This window comes from Lolium rigidum, chromosome 7 (assembly GCF_022539505.1).
Source record: "Lolium rigidum isolate FL_2022 chromosome 7, APGP_CSIRO_Lrig_0.1, whole genome shotgun sequence".
In the NCBI taxonomy this organism is placed as follows: Eukaryota; Viridiplantae; Streptophyta; class Magnoliopsida; order Poales; family Poaceae; genus Lolium; species Lolium rigidum.
Genome location: NC_061514.1, coordinates 268,761,889 through 268,787,662, shown reverse-complemented (window position 1 = coordinate 268,787,662; position 25,774 = coordinate 268,761,889). Strand labels below are relative to the sequence as shown.

Genomic DNA, 25,774 nt, shown 5'->3' with positions numbered 1-25,774 from the left:
GTGTGAGAGGGACGATGAGAGGCGACCCTTTTTATAGGCCGGAGGGAGGCGGGGGAGTGGTGGCGCTCATTAACGCCGGCACGAGCTAGGCGCGACGAGACGCGACGCTGCGCCTCTGCGGGAACTGCACCGTCGCTGCGCGCCAATAACTTCCGTCGCGAGGTAGGCGATGGTTAGGTTAAAATTTATTGTGCTGCTGATGGGTCGGCCCCGCCACTCCCCGCCTCGCTTTTCGTTGTGTCCAGGGTCCCCGGTGCGTCCCCTGTGGGGCGGGGACGGGCTCGGGGCACTGGACACCGTATCGGGGCGCGCCGGACAAAAAACGGGTTTGGGGGACGCGGCTGGAAGTGTTTTTCTATCCGGCGCATCCCAAATAGTTTTGGGGGACGCTTTGGGGGACGCGAGTGGAGATGCTCTAACTCTTCTCTTATCCCATGCTTTTTCATTGAATTCTAATTTTTTTTTATGTATTCTATCTTTTAAATTAAATGTCAGATTCATATTTCAAATACATTTTTGTGTTCCAACTGAAGAGTTCTCAAAAAATACCAATTTTGAATATATTATGAAAAGTTTCAAATTTTGATTTTGAAACATGATGATACTCTATGATACCTAGTGAAAAATAACCAGTTCTATCAAGTTTCACTATGTTCCATACCTCAAAATAAACCGGTTTTTATAAAGTTCTATCAAGTTTCATGGAGTTTCATAAGCCTCAAAATTTCAAATTTATTAAAATATAATTAATAGAATTAGATATATATAATTTTCCACAACAGAAAAATATTAAAAGCCTGAATATCGAAACATAATGAAACATCATGATCAGCTTTGATACCCAATTGAACTGATTTAAATATGAACGATGCACAAGAAATCTCTTCGCTAGGAATACAATGAATTCTAATTTAGTTGTCATTTACTTACTAACTAACATAAATAAAGAGCAAAAGACATTGAAACATACCGTTTCAAAAAATAATTGCACTAGAATTCATTAAGTTTTTCAAAGTTTCATAATTCGATTTTCAGATATTGTCAACTTGGTATTGTTCTGAAGCTGACTTCACGAGGAACCCAAATATTCAAACGGTGTTCCAATTGAAATTTTGGTTTAAAAGCTATAGAAATTTCAAATTTTCAAAGTAATACTAATGAAAGAGAAAAAAAAGCTAAAAGATTCTCTGAAAAAAAATTAAAGATAGAGAATGCGGGACATGCAAAAAGTGAAAGAGATAGAGAGTGCGGGGCATATGCCGCTCTCAATATACTAGGGTTTCTTTACAATATACATAACTGCCAGCACAGATCTTCAAATACAAATGGACGCTCACATAAGCCGATGACACCCACATATGTAGAGTTGGATTTTCGCGCTTTTGTAGGATTTCACCGATGAATGTAAGAGAGTATATTTCAAAAACCTTGGTTATACGATACTTCACTTGACGAGGAAGATTTTGTCCCTGGCCATTTTAGGGAAGAGGAGTGGATTTGCAATTTAGAAGATCTTTGTGGGGATAAGGAAACTATGGAGTGTTATGCTTTTGTTAGATAAAAACTTGAGTGCTTTCTTTTATTGATCATTTTTTCTTGAAAATAAAAAAGCTTTAGGCCTCAATGTATTGATATAATGAAGATTTTATTTAAAACCCCAAAGATGGAATAAAGAAATACAATATAACACCACACCCTAGTAGCTAGGACCGAATGGGGGTAGTGTCCCAAGGCTTGCTGCCCATGCCTTGACCCAAAGTCTAGCCTTAGCCTTAATTGTGGCCGGTGGGTTTTTGATGTCGTTTCATGGTGTCGAAGACGACTAAGTTACGCTACTACTATCACTCCAAGAAGTCATCCTCATCAACATGCAACATAGGGGTTGATCAGATCCATGAGAGAACCTCGTGCTAGATAGTGCGCGAGAATGAGCAACCAGTGAGAATGTGCCATATTGAAGATGGAATTTGCTGGGAGTTGTCCGTAGGAATTTTTTTAAACATATGCATGCGTGGAGATTTTACTTTCATTGAAGAGGTGGATCCTCGCATGTCTATGCTTTGAAGTTAAAAATTCCTCCAAAACATAAGATTTTTGTGATGCATGAAATAGTGCAAACAAGGGATCAACTCCAAAACTGAAATGGCCAATGAGATGAGAATTATCTCTTTTGTGGGGATTTTAAAAACTATTTTTATAAATGTAATTTTTACTAAGCTCAAATATTCACATCAAGGTGACACAAGCCAGAAGATGTTACACTCTGTATGTCTAGGATGCAACACAGTTAGAAAATGTTGACCATCACTTTTCCTTTTGATGTAATATTATTGTATTGCTCTTTTCTCTTGATACATCGTTAGAGATGCCATGTGATTAGAGATGTAAACGGATCGGATTGGATCGGATATTTATATTACAATATCCTTTACCATATTTTTATGACGGATTCGGATCGGAGCGGATAATGGTCGGATGCGGATTCGGATGCGAATTATATCGGATTACGGATATGGAGCGGATTCGGACCAAACTCGGATCGGAAGCGGATTATTAAAGAAATATACACATAAAAATAGAAGTATGTTTTTTTTATGTATAATATGTTTGTAATTATAGGCTATAGCTAAATGTACACACATGTTTGTACAACAAAGCAAATTGCGTGCTATAACATACATATTTTAGCCGATGAACTAACTATATTGTCTAAATATTTAGGGTTGGGCTAATTTTCTCGGATTATCCTCATTGAGGACCTCGTATAATCCGCAAAAAATGGCGGATAATCCGTATCCGTTGGATAGTATCAATACCATATCCTCTACCGTATCCGCCGGATATCCGCTTGAGCACTATCCGCATCCGCATCCATATCCGGCGGATTTCTAAAAATGCATACCATATCCTAAAAAACGGATACGGATGCGGATTCGGAGCGGAAATTATCCGTACCATTTACAACCCTACATGTGATGGGCTAGGGCTCCTTCAAATCTCCTAAGAGCACTAAGGGCATCTCCAACGCGGGCACCCCAAACGCAAAACGGACGTTGAATCGGTCCGTTTGGGTAAAAACTGCTCCCAACGGGCTGACCCAAATTAAAAACGGACAGCTGCCGCGTCCGGAACGACCCAAAGCCGGACCAAATTTACGTGGCTTTTGGGGCGAGCCGGACGCGTGCGGGCGTCTCTGGTCATCCGCGCGTGTCCTCCCATACCCCACATGACAGCCACACTACTTAATCCATCCATACCCCCACAGCCTTCTCTCTCTCTCTCGCCCTTCTCTTTCTCTTTCTCGCCATGGATATTGGCTTCGCTTCTCACCGGAGTAGGGCTCGCCGGCCAACCGCCGCCGTCGAGCTCGCGTGGAGGCTCCCCGCTAAACACGACCCATTTTTTTCGTCCATGCCGGAGGTCGCCGTAGCCGAAACGGAGCACATTGAGCTGGGCCGCGCCGCCGCCCGCCTGAGCCAGGCGGCCAGGAAGCTCCGCCGGCCGCGCGAGCACCTGCACGCCGGGCGCGTCGCGGTAGGTCTCAAATGGCCAGCAGCGGCGGCTCGTCGGAGGCGGAGCTCCTGCGGAGCTTCAAGACCCTGGCCGTGGCGCGCCAGGACCCGGCGGCGGCGGTCTACGAGGTGCGCCTCAACCGCCCGGCCCAGCGCAACGCGCTCAGCCCGGAGGCCTTCGCGGACATCCCGCGCGCCATGGCCCTCCTCGACCGCCTCCCCGTCGTGCTCTCGGCCGCCGGCCCGCACTTCTGCGCGGGCATCGAGCTCGGCGAGCCCGGGAACCCGCTCGCCGCGCCCCCCGGCACCGACCCCGTCGCCGCCGCCGAGCGGGCTCCGCCGCGCCATCCTCGACATGCGGGCCGCGCTCGCCGCCGTCGAGCTCTGCCGGAAGCCCGTTATCGCCGCCGTGCACGGCGCTCGCGTCGGCGGCGGCGTCGACCTCGTCGGGCCGCGGCGCCGAGGGAGCGGGGACGGAGGCCGCCGGGGCGGGGCAGGGACGGAGGCCGGCCCCCAGGGAGAGGAGGAGCGGGACGAGCGGGGCGGGGCCGGAGCTGGCCTCGTCGGCACGGGCGGGGGCGGGCACGGCCACGGGCGGGGACGGAGGCCGCCGGGGCGGGGCGGGGACGGAGGCCGGCCGCCGGGCCGGGGCTCGACGGGGACGGCCGGAGCTCACCTGGTTCTTGGACGAACTAGTAGTATGAATAGGAAAGAAATTTGGGTCTGTGACACTGCGTTGGGGAATAAAAAAAACAACGGACATCCTCCTCTATCCGCGTCTTCGGAGCGCGACGCAAACAACCAAAATCGGACGACCCAACACGTCCGTTTGGGTCGCCCGGTTGGAGATGCCCTAAGCTCCCAGGGTTGCGCGCCCTCCTGGTTGATCCGGCTGTCGCTATCGCTCTGTTGACGGTGGGCTTCGGAGTCGGTCGCTTCGCCGCTGGTTGGTCTGGAATTAAGACGGTCACCCACGCGCGAGCCCCAGCCCCCAGGCCCAGGCGGATAGTTTCCTCTCCCGACCTTCTCTCTTGCTCGCTCCCGCATCTCCTTCGCTCCCCTGAAATCCCCTCCGCGGTCGCCTCCACCTGCACCTTTAATCGGCGGCGCCGCCTCCACCTCCACCGCTAATTGGCGCCACCGATCCCTGGACAGACCGCACATCTCTTTCCTCTTCCCATTCTCCACCGTTGCCTCCACCTTCTGCCCCCATCGTCAACCCTAGCCGGGACCCGGTTCGCCCGGTGGCAGTTCGGCGGTCATCGATGGCGTATATTGACGGCGACTAGGGGAAGGTGGAGTGCTTTATCAGGTTGTTATGCAACTACGACAGCAGGATCTGCTCAACACGAGGAGCGTAGGTTGCTTTGTGCTCTGCCTCTCCATCCTCTCGGCTGCCGTCCACCTCTCCATGGACAGGCCGCAGCACATCACCCCCCTCTGCGCGCTTCCGCCGTACCCTTAGATTTGTGTCCACAGCGCTGTCTGAGATGTGCCTCGCCAAGTCACCAGTACAGTCTCTCCTGGTGCTCCGCTCTGTTCCTGGTGAGTGCGTACCAACGATGGAAATAGCACTGAAGCAGGCCACACCGACGGTAGCAAGAACAGTAGATGTACAGTAGGTTGGGTATATCTTCCTTTCCTGTACTACCTTTTTTTTGGGTGATTTTACTGTTACTAGGATGCGCACTTGCTGCGAGTTCAGCCTTCAGCGGAGGCCATGCATGTTGCTCCCTCTTTCCTTGTGAGTTGTGAGAATTAGTGAGGTGCACCATGGTGCCAAGGAAAGAGCACCACCTGCTCCACTTCTGGCTCCTTCACATCGCTGAAGAGCACCACCTGCTCCACTTTCCTCTCCTTTAATCTCATTTAAGCTTTGATGTGTACTCTGATGCTTGGTCTGGGCACAGGCAGGACAAATAAATATGTGTGCTCTGTTCGCTATTCATAACCAGACAAGTATTTTGCAGCAATGTCGTTGTGTGTGTGTTTGAATGGTTCACGTTGGCAAGTTCAAAGTTGACGCATCATCTGTTGAACCTTTGTGGAAAAAAAGGCTACACAGGATATCAATGATGTGATAACTGATAACCATTTCTTTTATTCAGAATGCTACAATATATTGGTGCTGCGATTTTCCACTTCATACATGTGACCTGAATTTTTCCCTTTCGTATGGACAAATTATTTAATTTGCTTGAGCTACAGTTTAGATGACCACTGCTTAGTCCATGTTGAGGTAAGAAATTTGTATCCTGCAGTCGTGCTTCTTCCTTTATGTATCAAGCAAATTTCATGCTTATTTGCAGCTATATGCATCTCATGGTTTCTCTTTCTTATGTTAGTGTATTTTTGCCGGCTAAAACTTACAGTCTGCACTGCTCATCAATTTATAATGTTAAAAGGGTGACATTCATTTTGATGAAGAAGTCTATTTCAAGTGAGGGCATGCAATGTACTCATTCTTTTATGTTAGATATGGGTTTTCAGCTTATTTGATTTTGTACAATATACTTGCATTCTGAGCACTGATCTATTGGTTAATTCTTTCACATCTGATTACTATGCCATTTAGTTTTACTGTGATTTCCCACGCATGTTTCGAACTTGATACCTAGCTCCCCCAACAGAAACATAGTGCCCAGCATCGATCATTCCACCTGATTTGTATCCGCAACCATTGTTCAGTACCCTCCACGTGGCCTATTCGGTGTACGATCAGAAGATCTACCTGCTGGGTTTCTTTTATATTTTGTTTGAGCGACAACATAGGCTATCATATTGAACTTAGTGGAACTACAAATTAATACTAGAGCGAATACTAGACCATGATGACAGAGTAAAATTCAAAAATGAAGTAACAAATTAGCTTGGATTGATTGAAAGAGGACAGTGAATAGCAACCATCGACCAATGTACTGTTCGGTTTAGTACGTCCATTGTTTACAATGTTGTGATATTCAATTATACCTATGAAATATTTCTTATAATGTTCCCTGTTTCTGTCTTTGAATCATCAATATGTCTTTATAAGATACTATTTAGCTGGATTAAGCCCACATTTAGTTTTTAAACATATGACTGAAGATAGTTCTGAACTGAACATTAGTGAAGTGCTTGCAGTGGATGGTTTGTGTGATTGTATTTTAAGTTGGCATGCACTACTTCATGTAAATCAGTGGGCTTGCCGTTAATGTGCTTATACCTATATGTTTTTTTGGTTCTGTTTGGTTGTGGAGGAGATATTTGATTTAAGTCCAAGTATTCATATTCTATCTGGTAAATTTTGATACATATACGGTGGCCACCTCGGATAAGAATAGCTTTTGAAGAAGTTACCTCACCGGATGAAACATTATCATTACTTATTAAATAGACATGTTATGTATATCTAGGTTAGAATTATTTGCATATTTTGGTAAAGGTAATCTATTTGAAACATATTATTATACTGTAACAATTAAAATCCAGTATGTAGCAAAAAAAACATTTGGTCAAGCTACTGATGCTGCTTGCCATTGCTTGTTGATACTACTGCTAGCTTGTTGATGCTGCTGTTGGCTGCTCATGAAGGATGTATGCTCTTTCATGTGTTGATGAACAATGGCAGTAGTGCTGGGATTTGTCTAGATTGATTTGGTTGTATCAAACGTGTGCTTTAAATAGACAGATACAATGAAGATCTAGAAAATATGAAAATGAAATTTATTTGCTTAGTAATTTGTTATACTGAATTTGGATAGTTCAAATAAGAGATATTATTCGAGTGTGATGTCTAATATTATGCTATCAACAGGAATTTGTTCTGCCACATGATAAGATTTTGTTAAAAAAACATATACCAAAGGGGGAGTTTCATTTATTAAGAGAAGTCAATTTTACAAAATATAAGATATCTGATATTCCAGAATTCCTCCATTAGAGAGTCGTAGAAGATGAAAAATCAGGTTGTTCTTCAACATGTATCGCGCTCTAGCCCATGCGACAACGAATCATTCAGGGAGGTTCTGCTCCTTCTTCCTAGACGGCGGCGCGCCTCTACTCCATGGCAGCTTCTCATTGTCACGCCGCGGTCACCGGTCTGAAGGAGCAGGAGTTGACACCTTATTCGTGTCTTCAGCCTAGGAGGAGGCAGAGGTACCAGTATCTCAACTATTTCACCTCACTCCTCATGCAGTTAATTTTCCTCAAGTTCTCACATGCCAACCACCATTTGAATTAACAAACTTTAGTAGGTTGTTGATTGATACATTACTTTAGAGAGTATATGCAGCCATGGTGTATATGATGTGTCAGATTAGTGCATCTGGGAAAAGCTCTAGCTTTTCTTATCTTAATTGCTCCAGTTAGCTTTGTTTGGTTTCAATTTAGTCTCTCATGGGGATAATTAAGGATTTAGTTGCTAGGTATTAATATTACTACCTTGGTGTGGTGTAAAGGAGTTGGATTCCCAAGTTGGTCTCATGATTGAAGTGGATTCCCAGGTACATGGTTTTTACTGTGGGGGCAATTCATGTCTTAGTACATAGTTTCATTACATGCTCAGAGCCGCCAATCAGTAATTATGTCATCTTAGCATATTTTCTACTAGCTACCCTATCATGGTCAGACTTACTAAATGGTCTACGGAGTATTAAAATTTCAAACTATTACTGAGTTCACCATAAATGGTATAACTATGCATGCTGACTGGTTCAATTAGATAACTTGAGGCCAATTGGAGTAAAAAAAAACCCGAAGCTTTCTTGTTTACCATATTTCCTTAAATATTGATCTTTCTCTTATTTAGAAATATAGTATACTTGATTTGTGTCATCACTGCAGAGACATGGATTTTAGATACAAAGTTTGTAGGTATTTCTGTAGGCTGCAGTTTCAGTTGGTAGTGTCAGAATTAACCATTGGCCAGATGGTGGAGCGGGGCATATCTATTTTTGTTATGGATGCTTCTCTTGTGTTGGCCCCTATTTCACACAAATAAATGCTTGCTAATACTAGATATCTAGAGGAAACAAGCCGGTCTAGGTAAACATATAGCCACACATACATACCCTTATGATTCATGATATTATTGGAGCTCATCAACGTACTTCTCTGTAGCTCACTTTCTTTCTTGAATTGACAGGTGTAGAATTCTGTTTTCTTACATTTCAAAGTTATATTCGGGTATTTCGAGGCACGTCATGATGTTAATATTTGTTTAGTTGAATGATATGGCTAGATATATATTCATTGTACATTCATGCCCTATTTCTATGAATGTGCTCATGTGGTTTTTTTCCTTCCATGCGTCATCTGGTGACACTTGGCTTTAATCATGGCATGCCAAAACTGCACCCATTGGACCTTGCACTGCATAGAATGTTCACCCTTGATTCACTGCATAGAATGCATAGATCAAGATTTATGTAAATTATAAGTGTAATGTTTGTATCTTATCCATTTGTCACTCATTGTTACATATGTGTTGCTTGCAAATTGTTTCAATGACCAAATCCTTCCAAGCCAGCACTAAGCTCATTCTTCTTCCGGGTGCTGTTGAAATTTCTGGGCCTGCCCGTCAGAGCTGAATTTGGTGTTATGCGTCATTTTTTCCATGTGAGACATTTCGTTGGTGGAGACGCCAAGTCAGAGGTATGCATCTCGTGTCTGGGTTCTGTTGGTGGTGGCTATCTTTTGTATCTATATCACGATACTATTTCCTAGCTTTCAACAATTTCATGTAGTATGTTTTTTGTGTGGAAAATGACAACTCAATACTCTCCATAGAGTACCTTTTATATCTTTCAGCTGTGTATAAGATACTGTGTTATTTCCTATTGCACTATTACGCCTTACACAATCCAAGTTTCTGAACCATAAGGAATACAATTGTGTCGATTCTCACCGACCACTAAAATAACATGGCCAATGATGAATAATCTAGGATAATTGTTAAAGTATAAAGAAACGAAGAAAATAGGAACCTTCAGTATTTTGGGACAGATGTATACAAGTAGAAACAAATGAAAGAATAAGATGTATCACCCTTGCCGGGATTACACTTCAGAAATCTCCTTCCATGTAGTTTCTCAAGGTTTATATAGTTCCATGTTTCTTTTACAACTCCGAGAAATACTTCTAATTTTGGGACAATCAATTTAGGGGATTAAAAAATAGTCAAGGTGGACCTGAACCTTAACGCTCAAGGTATCTCCTAGGAAAAAATGTAAGTTACTCTTTATTTTTTCTTTTTTGAAATCATAGGGGCTACAACGACCAATCATATACAGCGGCACCGCAGTAGAACCTTTTTTTTTCCTCTATGAACCACATAAGGCAGAGTCGAACCTTATTTAGATGAACCACACAAGATTTTGTTGAAATAAGCTAGAAAGTGACGTTCGGCCTTGGTGTAAAATTATCCTTTTAGATTTGCTCATGTTTAATTCCCAGAAATTTTGGGTGTTTGTTTATGTACTTGTTGATTCTCCATTTCGTGCTGATTCTATTAGACACTTGGTGTTTGTTTATATTCTTGTTTTTTCTCTATTTGATGGTCATTCTTTGGGCAATTTATAGACGTTTGTTAAAGTTAAGGGCTGCACATGCATCAATATTATCTTATGAAATCAATCACACTAGGCCTGGATTAGAAGATAAAAATGCCAAGAACGAAAATGAGCGCAGCAACGCGCGCAGGGTCCATCTAGTACATAAGAAACCGGAGGTGGCTTGGACAATCGGGAAAGCACGCACACTCCAATATATTGGATTGTGGCTAGTGGTGCTTTTGAGGTCATGGTTACTGAACAGCCTGCATATGTTTGGGAGTAAGCTAACTCGTAACCCTCAAAATGTTCTTCATAAAACCTTCATCTTATTCCAGCAGTGGAGAATCACAAAAACTCAAAAAGCGCTTGATCTTATATGTCTCCAAAGTCGAGATCTTGTGAGATAATGACAATGTGTGGAGAATACATGGAAGTTTTCTTTTTAGCAAGCCATTTTTTTAAATATTCAACCATTTAAGAGGTCTGGAGCGGGATGTTAATTGTACTTTGTAGTGAAGGAGTTCATGCTCTATTGGTTTCTAAAATCATTGAAAGTTGTGTGGCTATTTTTGAAATTTAGTTGACAATTTTCCAAAACAATGATATATCACCAAAAAATCAATAAAGAAGCAAACACTTTTGAATTCCTATAAAAGTCACTACAAAGGTTCTTTTAAATCCAATTATAAAATTAGATTGGACTTTATTGGTAATATTATTTTCTAGGAGAAATACATCATATGTACATTAAATACGAGTCATAATACATGCCTAAGTATATGCATACATCCATAGGTGGCAGCTCCTGATAGTTGCGTGATGTACTCATATCGAGTAGGGAATTATTCGCGAGAAAAGACTTCGGTGGTCAAACGACAGAGAAGGGTCACAATGGGAAACGAGAGTTGTCATAAACGTTGAACTAGGAAGTAAAAGAAGAATTCACGCATAAATTAATTGCCGATCGAAGCCATGTATCAGGGGCGGACCTGCGTTGGGCAAAGCAGGGGCCTAGGCCCAGGCCCCCACTCAATTTCCGATTTATAGTTATAAAGCCTAGTATTTAACTAATTGGCTCCCCAGTCAGCCCAATAGTAGTGCCTCCACTCATTTTGGTCCCTACTTAAGTTTTGGGTTGGGTCCGCCACTTCCATGTATTGTATTAGCAAAGAAAATAATCCCTTAGCTTTGGGAGGGAGGTGGTGGAGGGGTCTAAGATTCATAGTTCTAGGTTTCTACTTTCTACAAGTCACAATTTTGGGAGGGAGGTGGGGTTCTCTAATATTGATATTTCTACGTTTCTACTTTCTACAAGTCACATACCAACGCATTTCGAAAGAAGCGTCAACACTTGGCTAAATGTAGTAGGGGTATTAAAATGGCCAGAAGATCTGATTCACTGATTGTATCCGAAAGTCAAACAAGCTCTGATTTATTTTTGGCACTTTCTTGCACGCAAACGCATATACAAAATAAAGTACAGTAGTACAATGCATCGCTCATTTATGGAGTTTTTGCAATCACTTGCTCGAGCAGGGTCTACCTTGAGGATAAGTAGGACACAAACCTAAGATGGAACTAACAAGAAAGCGTTTACAATGGCTTCTGACGGGCTTCCAGAGGCGGTCGAACCAGAGGAGAAGAGCAGCCTCAAATATGTCTTCACCTGCGCCATCGTCGCATCCATGTCCTCCATCGTCCTCGGCTATGGTACATACATATATTGACGAGCGGTCTATGTATGTTATTCTGTCGAGTGTCTACCATGGATTGCGCTATTAGCTAAGTATCTTTTTTATGTCTACAGACATTGGTGTGATGAGCGGCGCATCGCTGTACATCCAGAAAGACCTGAAGATCACAGACGTGCAGTTAGAGATCGTGGTGGGCATCCTGAGCATCTACTCCCTCATCGGCTCCTTCGCCGCCGGCAGGATGTCCGACTGGATCGGTCGCCGCTTCACGGTGGTCTTCGCGGCCGCCTTTTTCTTTGCGGGCGCCTTGCTCATGGGCTTCGCGGGTGGCTACGTCATGCTCATGTTCGGTCGCCTCGTGTCTGGCATCGGCGTGGGGTTCGCGGTCGTGATCGCGCCCGTGTACACGGCCGAGATCTCCCCGGCGTCGGCCCGTGGCTTCCTCACATCCTTGCCGGAGATCTTCATCAACCTAGGTATCCTCCTCGGCTATGTATCCAACTACGCCTTCGCCCGCCTGCCGCTCCACCTCGGCTGGCGCTTCATGCTCGGCATAGGCGCGGCGCCGTCCGTCCTGCTCGCCGTCCTGGTGTTCTACATGCCAGAGTCTCCCCGGTGGCTCATCATGAAGGGCCGCCTCGAGGAGGCTAGGACCGTTCTGGAGAAGATCTCCGGCACGCAAGAGGAGGCTGCGGAGCGCCTCGCTGACATCAGAACTGCCGCCTGCATCCCAAGCGACCTGGACGGCGACGTGGTCGTCGTGCCGAGGAAGAGAGGCGGCGAGGAGAAGCAGGTGTGGAGGGAGCTCATCGTGTCCCCGACCCCTGCCGTGCGGAGAATACTGCTCACGGCGCTCGGCATCGTCTTCTTCCAGCAAGCGACGGGCTCAGATTCCGTCGTGCTCTACAGCCCGCGCGTGTTCGAGAGCGCTGGCATCCACGGCGACGACCAACTCCTGGCTGTCACCTGCGCTGTGGGCGTCACCAAGACGCTCTTCGTCTTGGTAGCGACGCTCCTTCTCGACCGCGTCGGCCGGCGGCCGCTGCTGTTGAGCAGCACCGGCGGCATGATCGTCTCGCTGATCGGCCTCGCGACGGGTCTCGCCATCGTGGGCAAGAACCCGGACGCCGAGACTCCATGGGCCGGCATCCTCTGCGTCGTATCCGTCCTGGCCTATGTGTCGTTCTTTTCCATCGGACTCGGGCCCGTGGCCGCCGTGTACACCACGGAGATCTTACCTCTGCGGGTTCGCTCGCTGGGTTTCTCGGTCGCGGTGGCGTGCAACCGCGTGGCCAGCGGTGTGGTCTCAATGACCTTCCTCTCGCTGTGTAGCGCCATCACCATCGGCGGCACCTTCTTCCTCTACGCCGGCATCACCGTGATCGCGTGGGTGTTCTTCTTCACCTGCCTCCCGGAGACGCGCGGGCGGACGCTCGAGGAGATGGGCAGTCTATTCGGCATGACCGACACGGGCATGCAGGCAAAAGATGCTTCCCACTCAACACGGACCGATGGCTGCAGGGCGACACTCTTGGCCTCATCGCCTGGAGTCTGAGTTGATTATACGGATTTGCTAAGTCTAAGTGAAAGATCTGTACTTGCAGCTGAGATCTGTTGGGACTTGCCCACATAAATCCTGATAGAAACCAAAGATAGCTCTAAAAGTGAAGATCTTTCTGTAGTTGGTGCTTACAGGTGGATATGAAATACACAATGCCATTTCTGTGGGCACTATGAAACTGTTTTTCGAATGAGAGCAGTTTTTCAGAGCAGGTGCTTGGTGCGCACCCATATCTACACCGTTTATACTGCATCAAAATTCGTGCTAGCTCTTTTTTTCCTCTCTCAAATTTTTATTTATTTTTGTATCTTTCACACCACACAATCTTTGAACATGAATATTTGCAGATCACTTAAACATAACAACTAGAATATGGGACTTTTTTTTAGATTTTTTATGTCATTGTGTATATATATATTTCAAGAATTTATTTTGAATTTTAAATAATTTGAAATTGCACAAAAAATTTCCGAACTATTTTTTGTCCCATTCTATTTGTTATTTTTTAGTGGCTTGCAAAAAAATCAAATCAAAATATTACATAATTTGAGAGATATAAAAAGGAAAAACTAATAAAATGTGAGGGTGCGCAGAGCGCACATGCTCTCTCACACTTTTCCCTTTTCGAATTAAGGGGCATAGCCCCCGATTTCATTGTTGGGAATGAAAACAGATAAACATCCTCGTTTGAGATTTTACAGTTCCTCCATCCCACACACTTAAGAACACTCTACTAGACTTCTGTCGGCACAATGAAATTGTTAATCACTTGTTGTTTGGCTATATATGCCTTATCTAATATGATCTTTTTCGATAGCACGCGGAAAACGTGTCTTATTTTTATAGAAGAAAAAACAACAAATATGTACAAGATTAGCATACCGATGCGAACATCAGTGTTGTGACACATGCACACCCCCTCCCTCACTCCGCCTACGGCCTACTCTCGCGCTAGCCCTAAACTCCCTCCCCTCTTAGCTATCTCCCAAAGGCGAAACTCCTCCCTAATGGCCTCCAACATCTTGTCCAAAATGATCTGACAAGTTGTTCTTTGTGCTTTAGGTTTGGTCAGGCCGCTTAAAATGATAGGACGAGGGATTGGATGAATTCATTCTCTGGAGACCGGAAAAGGCTTGTTATGTGCGGAAGGGCAGCTGTTTGCCGGACCATTTGAAAAATTAGGAATGATGCATGTTTCAAAAGACTGCAACTGCAAGTGTTGTCTATACATTGTGCAATATGGGAGGTTTTCAGAAAAAACAAGACAGACAAAGAATTGAAGATGGTGTGGAGCGACTGAAGCAGGTGATTCAAGAAGCCTACGCTAGATCTTATGGTTTGGGCTCCTATTTCAGCGAGGATCACCGGTGCTTGAGAGGATTTGTTGCTCTGCTCTGGTATCTGCATACTTTTCTCCCAGTTTAAAATTGTTAAAAGGTTGTCATAATGATAGGTTACTTTCTCTTTCTTCTAGCTTTCTGAAACTTTGCTAGACTTGTGGAGGTTTGTTTAATGAAAATCTTTTGGTAAATAAAAAGTCGATTGAGAACTAATTATGAGTCTACATCTTTTTTTTCTCGTTCTCTAAAAAAAAACCAGTGGGCTCGGTATTATCCGAAATACCAAAAATACCAGCCGAGCTTTTCCAAACAAAATTTATCTAGAATTTTTCAATTTTTTTCAAATTTGAGTAAATTACGCAAATTTCGATAAATACCAGCTGGTTTTTTCTTATACTGCGATGTGAAATAAAATGGAAACTTGTAGGTCCATGAAGTTTGTTTATGTGTTCGAGAAACGGCTAGGCGACCAACTTAAGTCATGCATCATTCATGGTGGAAATTTACAGCGAACCATAGTGAGCACTCTGTGAATCATCTTCAATAAAAAGCTATGCCCATCATAAATAAAAGGATTGCTGAGATGCTCATTGTCTGTTTATCTTGTCATTTTGGTATGAGAATGCTCCTATATCATGGGGAAGGAGGTACCCCGTTGGCGTTCTCAATGATACATGTATGCTTACAATAACAAGAACTTATTTGGAACCTAAGTTGAGTATCATGAGGTTTAGGTACTCGTATTCAAGGGCGTGAGATTTTCAACTTGTGATTTGTCAAGCATATAACTTATATTTGCCCTCACGTTAACTTTAACCATTCAAGATACTTATGATAGGGGCAATGAGAACTCAAAGGTAATAAGTACCATACTTTTTGGAAGCTATATAAAACTTGTTAATCTTACTTCCCTCTGCAAAGAGCCTTTATTTTACTTTTATGTTGAGTCTTCATCTTCTTGCTTTATGCAGCAATTAAGAGAGCATAGTTGTCATTCTGAGTATAATGTACATAGTCGCAAAATTTATTATTGACATGATTATGCTATTGCTTGTTCTCAAATTACTTGTATTTAGTCACCCTTTGAACTTTAAAGGTGTCCTGACATTTATGTTTTGCTACTTCATAAAGGACAAGCTTAGTACCACATTGTTATGTTTTCTCTGTGCTCATAAACAAACAGTTGCTTTCAGTGCACAATTATTCGTGATCCTTTGTTTGAATTACTTTCATGTTATAACATAATTGCTAAGTTCTATTGTTAGAATTATGTCTATCATGCCTATGTTTAGAGTACTTTGATCCCAGATCACAATGCTTTACAATAACTTGATCAAGATTGTGTTGGCTTCATGTCACCTCAATAATTATTTTTGTCATCACTTGCCTACTCGAGGACGAGCAGAAGTTAAGCTTGGGGATGCTTGATACATCGCAAACGTATCTATAATTTTTTATGCTCAATGCTTGTTTTACACTAAATTCTATATGTTTTGTGAGAGTGGATTTGGTGATCAGGGGGATACGTGAGCACCCGGTTATCACTGTTGGATTCTGCTACTCACTAACAGCCACTAACGGCCACTAACTAACGGTCACAACCTCGTCGGCCTCCACCTCCACCTCGCCGACCTCCACCTCGCGCATCTGAGGTCACGCCGGTGTCTCCCCGGCCAGGCGCGTCGCCGTGCACATTTCCCGCGTCTCTTCGCTCTTCCACTTGACGCGCTGGACCGCGACAATGCGTGTACAGTGCTAACATTGTTAGACACGTGTCGAGCAGAGAAGGAGTGCTCACGTCCCCCCTGATCAACAGGCTTCATCCGTATGTTTTGTTTACTCTTCGTTGCACTTTTATACATTTTTCTGCACTAACTTATTGACAAGATGCCACAGTGCCAGTTCTCTGTTTTCTGTTGTTTTGTATTTCGGAAAAGTTGTACAGAAAATATTATCGGAATTGGACAAAACAAAAGCCGAACATCTTATTTTACCGTAACAAAGACGTAGTCCGGAGGAGAGACGGAGAGGCGCCACAGGGCGACCACACCGACCCATGGCGCGGCTAGGGGTGGCCCGCGCCAGGGGGTGGTGTGGGCCCCCCAGGCGTCCACCGACCTTGCCCTTCTGCCTATTTATTCACGATCTCGGGAAAAACCTAAACACCCGAGCCTCCATCCAGGAAAAGCTCCATCGCGGCCGCCATCGCCGACCCTAGCTCGGGAGGGTTCTGAAGCTCTTCCCGGCACCCAGCCGGAGAGGGAGATCATCACCGAAGGTCTCTACATCGCCATGCCTGCCTCCGGAGTGATGCGTGAGTAGTTCATCCATGGAGTACGAATCCATAGCAGTAGCTAGATGATTGTCTTCTCCAATTTGTGCCTCATGTTTAGATCTTGTGAGCTGCCTATCATGATCAAGATCATCTTTACGTAATGCTGCATATTGTGTTTGTTGGGATCCGATGAATACTGAATACTATGGTTGATATCGATTATATACTTGTCATATTTTATTTGTGATCGTGCATGCTCTCCGTTGCTAGTAGATGCTTTGGCCAAGTATATGTTTGTAACTTCAAGAGGGATTATTTATGCTCGATAGTGGGTCCATGCCTCTAGTTTTATGGAAGAGTGATAATAACTTCTAAGATTGTAGATGTGCTGTTGCTACTAGGGAGAAAACAACAATGTTTTGTCTAAGGATAATTCTATTGTTTACTTTACACATTGCTTAATGCGATAATCTGTTGCTTGCAATTTAATACTGGAAGAGGTTCGGATGATAACCTGAAGGTGGATTATTAGTCATAGAGGCAGTTGGATTACGGTCTATGAATTATGTTGTAATGCCCAAGTGAATCTCATAGTAATCATCTTGTCATGTATGGTCTTTATTCTGTCAATTGACTAGCTGTAATTTGTTCACCCATCATGTTATTTATTTTTGTAGAGAGACACCTCTAGTGAACTGTGGATCCCGGTATTTTCTTTTACACTGGTATAATCATCATGTTCTGTTTACTTACTGCAAGCACCGTTCTCTTTAGTTTCACTGCAAACAAACATCTCTTTCCACACTATACATTTAATCCTTTGTGTTCAGCAAAACCGGTGAGATTGACAACCTCACTGTAAGTTGAGGCAAAGTATTTTGGTTGTGTTGTGTGCAGGTTCCATGTTGTTGCTGACGTGCGCCCTACCACAAGTCAGCTAGCAACACCTTCATAAGTCATGCCTTTCTCCTACTGGTCGATTAAACCTTGGTTTCTTACTGAGAAAAAAAACTTGCTATTGTGCTCATCATACCTTCCTCTTGGGGTTCCCCAACGGTGTGCAATCTACGCTCACTAATGTAATACCAGCACAAGATGATATGTTATACTTTCTCTTTTCCCCACCGGGGTTTTCAAGAAAGTATACACGACATACATTGTTCTCTAAACTCTATTAGGTTTCTCCTTTTTACAAGGTTTTTCTCATATCAAATTAAAAGAGAGACAATACCATTTATATGTTGTATCATTTTCTCCTTATTTTCCCATGGGTTTGAAGGAGTTTTAACATATCCTACACAATTCCTCATATTTTTTGCACAAGGTTTTTGGAGGAGACTTAACCAAGATGCATGATGGATATACGCAAGCACAAGCATTGATTAGGGGGAGTGTTAGGATTTAATCAATTACTTGATTAAAGATTAATCCCTGCTATTAGTCCCATATGTACGGTTGCCATTTCGGCAAACGACATGGCGGTTCCTCACGTCTCTCCCCAACAGACGCATCCCTTGATCGTGCCTTTTGACTTTGTATAAATATATATCGCTCGTTAATAAAGAACTACAGTTGAATCATTTGTTCATTGTCTCTCAGCTCTATCGTTTTACATCTCAATTACTTCTAACAATAACCATGGCCATCTCCAAATCTTCATCTTCACCGTCTTCCTCCTCCGACGAAGAATCGTCGAAGATCATCTCTCTCAACCGCTTCATCTACACCCGGAGTGTCTCTCGGTCAAGCTTGGTGCTGAACAAAACGAAAACAAAAATGGAAACTCAATGTGGCATTGCGTCGAGTACCTCGTGTGCTCCAAAAATGCACACAACAGCCGGCACAGTAGATTCGATGAGAAGCGGTGTGGCGACGGCGGGGCTGCGCGATGACTAGGCTACCGCTCCGATCACGCGATGACCTTGGAACGAATCCGCCATTGGGAGAAGCTCGCCGAAAATAAGTGTAATTGTCGTTTGTTGTAGCCATAAACTGGTTGTAGGCGGTCGATCTACACCACCCCAATGCTCCCACAGTCGTTTTGGCAAAGAAATCAACCTTGCCGTGGCCGGGAACGAGTTTGAAATCGGCGGCAGGGTCGAGTTCGATGCGATGGCTCTCGTGGTCGATTCCAGCCACGACTAGCTCCGGCGAGTGGGGCGGAGGAGGGGAATAAGTCTGCCGATGTTTTGGGCTGGCGGCGGAGCCTAGTGGTGGTCGGTGGTGGGAACGCCGGCCAGTATATGGTGGCGGAGTGGTGAGGCTTTGCAACGGAGGGGAAGAGAATATTTTTATTCGGGGCGGCCGCGGGTGACAAAGGATTACTTTGTCAATGCCTACAGATTGTAGACTAGGGTTTTGCTAGAAGTAGAGGGCAAGTAGATCTCGAAGGTTTAGGCGAAAAGTACTCGACGATTACGAAAATTAGGGTTATGTTGGAAGTAGATTCGATCCTTTCTTTGTCCCTCGACTCCCCCTTATATAGGAGGTGGAGCCGAGGGTTTCGTTTTGTACAAGTTACAGAGTCCGGGACGGTTTCTAACTCATCCCGCCAGATTACAAATAACACTTCCTATTATAACTCTAACTTTCCTTAATATATCTTGGGCTCCCGAATCTTCTTATTCTTCGGATAGTGGGCCTTCAGTAAACCCCGGGTACTATCTTCGGCAGGCCCATTTGGGATGCCTATGTCAGTAGCCCCCGAGATTTTGCTTGAATCGTAGAGTCAAGGGAAATCTCGACTGTTTATTTTTATTCGAGAGCTTTTATTTGTACTTCACATAAAATTCTATATTGTACAGGGATAATGGTAGTTGGGGCTAGTTCATCTGACGGATCAGGTACTAGTTAACTGCTCTAGTGGCAATCCGCAAAAACCTACTTCAAGATCACGTCCCTGGACATGATCTCGGGATGCTGGTGCAAACTTCGACGAGTGCCGCTTAAGGTCTTACCATTCTGTCGAGTCCCGGTCAAATTTATCGAGTACCTAACGCGTCCGTTAGGATTTTTCTTCGTATCTGTTGATACGGATAAAAGTAGCGAGAGCGCAGTCTTTGGCGATGCCACGCCCGGCGAACGGATCCGGGGTCTTACCTTCGCAATTTTGCGGCATTCAGAAATTGATCGCAACTTTGGCGTTCGAGAATATATTGTCGAGTGCTTTTCGCCTTTGGAATAGCACATTTTATCGAGTCATATTTGATGACTTATTTTGTCTTCCCGATGGGAGTATATGTAGAGTTATCTGTGTAACTCGAAATATACTCACTTCTTGTTTCTTTATTTTGATAAAATTCATCGGGCACGCGAACAGCGTTCCCGATGGGAGTAGCCCCCGAGGCTACATCCAAGGACTTGTGCTTGGGTGTAGGCTCCACAGATTAGTATCCGTTGCCGCTATATTTATAATCTTTTCGACAGTTCTATATTTATCGGGTGCGCGACCAGCGCTCCCGATGGGAGTAGCCCCCGAGGCTATGAACAAATGCTTGCATTTGGTCATAGGCTCTCGCCATTTCTATCTTGTCATACTCAAAATTTTCTATTTTTCCAAAGTAGCCCCCGATCGTTTGGGCAAAAACTTGTATTTGATCAAAGGCTCTCGACATAATCTTCTGTTGTCGATAAACTTCTGAAACCTCATAGTCGAATTTTTCTTTTATCTTGATGACGTCATTGCTGATGATAGCCACGATTTTTATTTTGGAAACTGACCATTACCGCTTGTTTCGCTGCCTTGTGGGTCCCAATTCCTTATCTGACGGACACGTCGTGCAAGTGGGGGACACATGTTCTCCCCTTTTTCTGGCACACGTTCTGTAACCTCGTCAATGTTAAAATACCATTGTACCCTTGTATCCATGTGGCGATCATCTGCTGCATTCTTTTTTCATCCAACGGTTCCGTCGTTTCACCGCACCTGTATATAAGGTCCTCTTCTTCTTCCTCGAACACTTCCGCTCGCGCCGTTCCCCTGCTTTCTTCTGCGAAATTTCCTCCTGCGCTCCTCATCTCCCAAAGCTCTTCTCTTCGTAGCTACACCTCTCCGCCATTGTTGATGCCACCGCGTCGATTGACCAGGCACAGCACACCTGATTCATCGATGGCCGCCGCGGATCTGGGAGCCGCGGAGTGGGAGAGGTCCAAGATCACGAACCAGGACCTCAATCTGTTGAAGAAGCTGGGGATTACCAAGAAACCCAAAGCGGTTTGCTTCCCCAGTGAAGAGAGCTACCCAACCCCTCCAATGGGGTATCGGGTAAGTTTTGTTGATCATCTCATCCGCGGTCTTTCCGCCCCCATTCACCCTTTTCTTCGGGGATTACTTTATGTTTATGGTCTCCAACTTCACCACCTCACGCCCAACTCTATCCTTCACATTTCTATCTTTATCACCCTCTGCGAAGCCTTCCTTGGTGTCCAGCCTAACTGGGCATTATGGAAGCGCATTTTCTTTTGTCGCCGTAATGGCTCTGCCAATGTCGCCTATAATATAGGCGGCGTTGTTATTTCTGTTCGCTCTTCGTCAACTACTTCGACGTCAAACTCCCACGACTCCGTTCAAGGGTGGCGCAAGAAGTGGTTGAACATTCGTGAAAGAAAACCATGGATGCGCCGAAGACAACATTCCTCCTTTTGACGGTGCCGAGAAAATCCTTCGCCGCCGTTCTTGGGACGCAGAAGCTACCGAGGAAGAAAGGACTTCGACAGAGGCCCTGATGACTCGTATCCATGAGTTGCAAAATACTCGTGGAAAAGAATTATCAGGCATCCAAATTACGGCGTACTTCCTTAGGACTAGGGTGCAGCCTCTTCAGGCTCGCAAAAACCCTTTCTGGAATTATGCTGGCGATGAAGACGCAGATCGCCTGTCGACAAATCTGGAAGTCAAGGATTTGGATAGACTTATCCGTAGGATTTCATCTCTCAAGAAGAAAGACTCAATCCCTTCCACTTATCGTGTAAAACCATACAGCACCGCCCATGCGCTTCCCAAGGTAAACATTGTCGCGTAATTTGTCTATTGCCTTGCTTTTTGTGTTGTTATTCATTTCTGACATCCTTCCCTCTTTTTATACAGGACCACCCAAATCTTGTTTCACTTCCTCCTCTTCCTGAAGGTGGGGATGTCGAAGAAAGGGCCGTTATCTCCGATGATAACCCAGATGCCCCCTCGTTTGCAAATGAACCCGCAGAATCTCGAAAATCTGCGGGATCCGACGAAAAAGAGGATGTCTCTGAAGCCACTGCGTCGGCACAATCTCCTCCTCCTGCTGTTTCTCCAAGGAACAAAAGGAAAAGAGATGATGCCGAAGATTCCGGCACCTCCAAAGTCGACGAAGCTGTTCCTTCGCACCAGAAGGCAGGCTATGATCCATACCTCGAGGCTCTCATCAGTTCGTAAGTACCCTTTCCCTTGTTTATTTGTACTCGAAGATTCTTGTCTATCTTGCTTTTTATATTGTCGACGCTTGCTCGTAGTGATGATGAAGAAGAAGTACCAACTGCTGATGTGGCTGCTCGAACGAGTACGTCACATACATTAGTCGCCTCGGAGACGCCAGTCGAAGGAGAAGAAACGTCGCCTCCTCGACAGAATGTCGGCGCTGCTACTCCTCCGTCAAGCCCCCTTGTCCCTTCACCAAAAAGGGCAAGGGTTGAAATAAATCCAGAGCTTACTCTTCAATCGAGTAGCTCTTCTAACCCTCTCTTGGATGATGTAAGTTGCTAACACTCTTGTCGCTGTTTATATTTTCTCTGTTTGCTCCTATGTGTCTTCATTTTTCTCATGCCAACATTTTCTTTCTTTGTCTCTCCTTGACAGCCTATGATCAAAGAGCTTCTTCGCATCGGTGCCCAATTCGTTGGGTACCGTGATTATGCCAGCAAGACTGAAGGTAATGCCTGACTACTTTTTTCTTCCTTTCTGCATGACTGTCGACGTTTATAGCTGATCTTGTCTTCCTTTTTCGAGAAGCGGCGAAGCCAACGAACGTCGTCGACACACTTGCTCAAAAGTTAGAGCAATGTGAAGAGGCTCGTAAGAAGGCCGAGTCAGATGCAGTTGAAGCTAGGCAAGAAGCCGACAAAGCTAAGGCTGATGCTGCTGGTATCGAAGATCTTTGGAAACGTTTGCATGATGCCGAGACTTCGCTAAGCGATCACATAACTGCGCAATCTGCTCGCGAAGCGGCGATCACCAAACGCACAAAGACACAAAGTCGTCGCTTTGTCAGTAAGTATTTGCACCATTTCATACCCTTTTGGATTTTTTTTTTGCACTTGTTTGTTGACCAAATTTTCTATTTTTATGTTGACAGATAGGACCTCTCAAGAATTTGAACTTGAGAATCCCGACAACGATTCTCTTCTTGACGCCATTTCATTCCTGGAGTTTCATGGGACGGAAGCGCGTGAAGGTATGGATGAAGCCAAGGCGGGGTTGTCGAAGCTTTTCCCCTACTTCTTCCCGAAGAAAGAGGAGCCCGCGACTTTCCTTGGTCTTGCCAAATGCTTTAATCCTCCCGAAGATCTTGGGCTGAAGATGCGCCATGAGAACATGAAGGTTGCCGTGGAAAGCACCGTTGCTCTAGTTGCTGACAGTCAACAGACTATTGACTGGGCCAAAGTTGGCGATACGGAGCAAATAGAGCAAACGAGGTGGCGGTCCTTGATCAAGGCAGCGAAGCTTAACACGAAGAAAATCCTGGCCTATCTCGGGATCAAGCCATCTTCGACTCCTAGCTCTTCAAGGCCGGAGGTCTAGTTTTTGCTTTTCTTTATTTCCTTTGCTATTGTCGCCATTCTAGTTTTGGCGACAATTTCCCTGCCAGTCCCTTAGGAGAACTTCTTTTGTAATGACCATGTAAATTTTCTAGAATCAATGAAATTCCTCTTGGTGCTGTCATTGATCCGGGGATTTTCTTTTCCAGTTGATATTTGATAATTATTCAACAAATCCTTCCTCTCCCGATGCTGCTCCCGCGTCTTCTTTGTCGAAGAAAGTAAGAACCGATGACAATTTCCTTGAAGGTTCTTCAAGCACACCTTTGTCGGAGGATTTACAGGAACTTCGACAACAACTTCGGTCCACGAAGAAACAAATTCTGGCAATGATGGAACAATCTCGGAAAGCATCTGAACAAGAACAACTTGCTCGTCGACAAGCTGAAGAGGCTATGGCTGCCAAGGATGCTGCTATATTGGAAGCAAAAGGAGCTAGTGCCCGAGAAAATAGCATGCTCGAGCTGATGTTGGAAGCTAGCACGGATATGTTAGGTATGTATCTCAAACTTTCTGATGCCTTCTCTTTATTTTGCTGTGCCTTCTTCCAAGTTTCTTACCTTGTTGTCCAATAGGCTCAGTTCTTGATGCTTGCTGCCGAAGATCTAAGAGTAAATGAGAGAACGAATCTTCTTGTCAACCTTTCTCTGAACCATGGCTCTTTATTTTGGGCCACTCCTGAACGAACCCAGCAGATTGTCAGGTTCCAAGATCGTGCTTGCCAAGTACGCGAATTCCTAGATTTTTGCACGACAACGTTGACTCTTGTTTTCAAGACTTTGTTTCCTCGGAATGAGGTTCCTGCGACTCTTCCTGAATTGCTAGAGACCTTCAGAGATGCTCCTCGTATTCATAATTTCGTACGAGCCCAACTGACTGCTGGAGCGAGATTTGCCATGATTATGATAAATATTTGCCATCCAAAGTTAGACCTGTCGACGATTGTCGTTGATTGCATGGCGAAGAAAACGCGGCGGAAGAATAATATAGATGCAATCAACGAGATGGTGACTCCTGTAGCCGAGTCGATGATAGACGAGCTTCTTCGGATGGATGCAGAATTCTTCGTCAAAGGATCTTATGCCGAGCATAAAACGACGAGAGGCTTGTCAATAGATACTATTTTGGGTTCTGATTGATTTGTAAAACTTTGTCGAAAACATTTGTTGTATACCGCAGAATGCTCTATATTGTCGGAGCCCCCGAGCCTTTTTGTCTGGAGTTTGTACTATTTTTTTCTTTTCCCAAGGTTCCTTCCTGAGCTGTAATAAAACACCTTGATGGACTGCATGATCTTGGCGTCGAAGTTCTATATTTTGTTTGTCGGGTTTTTGGACCAGAGTAATGAGATTTTCTGACGTGTGCACTATATTTAATCATGACCAACTTCCAATTTATGTATTTGGCGAGGTATTATTGTACCAAGGCGAAATATTTTCAATAAATCGAGTTTGTCTGTTTTGATATTTGAGGGTGCAGAGCCCCCGAGTATGTCGACGAATAAGAAGTATATCTTTACTATCTTTATTATATTGCAGCACCGCGAGCCCGCCTCATTAAAAACCTTCTCCGGCCCCACTCGGTGCCCCGAAAAAGGAAAAGAGTGCGTCTGAAAACTCGCGGGCGTTTCAGTACATTGTATGTTTACAAAGTAGACTATATTTCGGCATCTAAGCGTAAAAACGCCTGAGCTGTGCCACGTTCCAGGGATTTGGCTCGGCAATCCCTGTCTTCTTGTCTTTGATTCTTTATGCTCCTCCTTCGATTACCTCCGTGACGATGTAGGGTCCAAGCCATGGTGACTCGAGTTTTCCGTGACTTTTTTGGTTTAGTCGCAGAACTAAGTCACCAACTTGAAAAGACCTTGGGCGCAATCGTCGACTGTGGTAATTCTTCAGATCCTGTTGATATTTGGCGACTCGTGACAGGACTTCATCTCGAGCTTCGTCAAGTGCATCGACATCGTCCTCCAGGGCTTCTCTCGAGGTTTCTTCATCATATTCTCGTGACTCTTGGAGAATCGTGCTCTATTTCTATCGGCAGGACTGCTTCGGCGCCATGGACCGGAAA

At 44.7% G+C, this 25,774-nt stretch overlaps 1 protein-coding gene across 1 annotated transcript; it reads left to right on the top strand.

Moving 5' to 3' along the window:
• The first annotated feature begins 11,643 nt into the window (after positions 1-11,643).
• On the top strand, positions 11,644-13,294 carry LOC124672743 (putative polyol transporter 1). The gene is made up of 2 exons (XM_047208918.1): positions 11,644-11,755; positions 11,853-13,294. Exons 1-2 carry the CDS (start codon positions 11,644-11,646, stop codon positions 13,292-13,294), a joined length of 1,554 nt encoding a protein of 517 aa, XP_047064874.1.
• Positions 13,295-25,774: the final 12,480 nt, after the last annotated feature.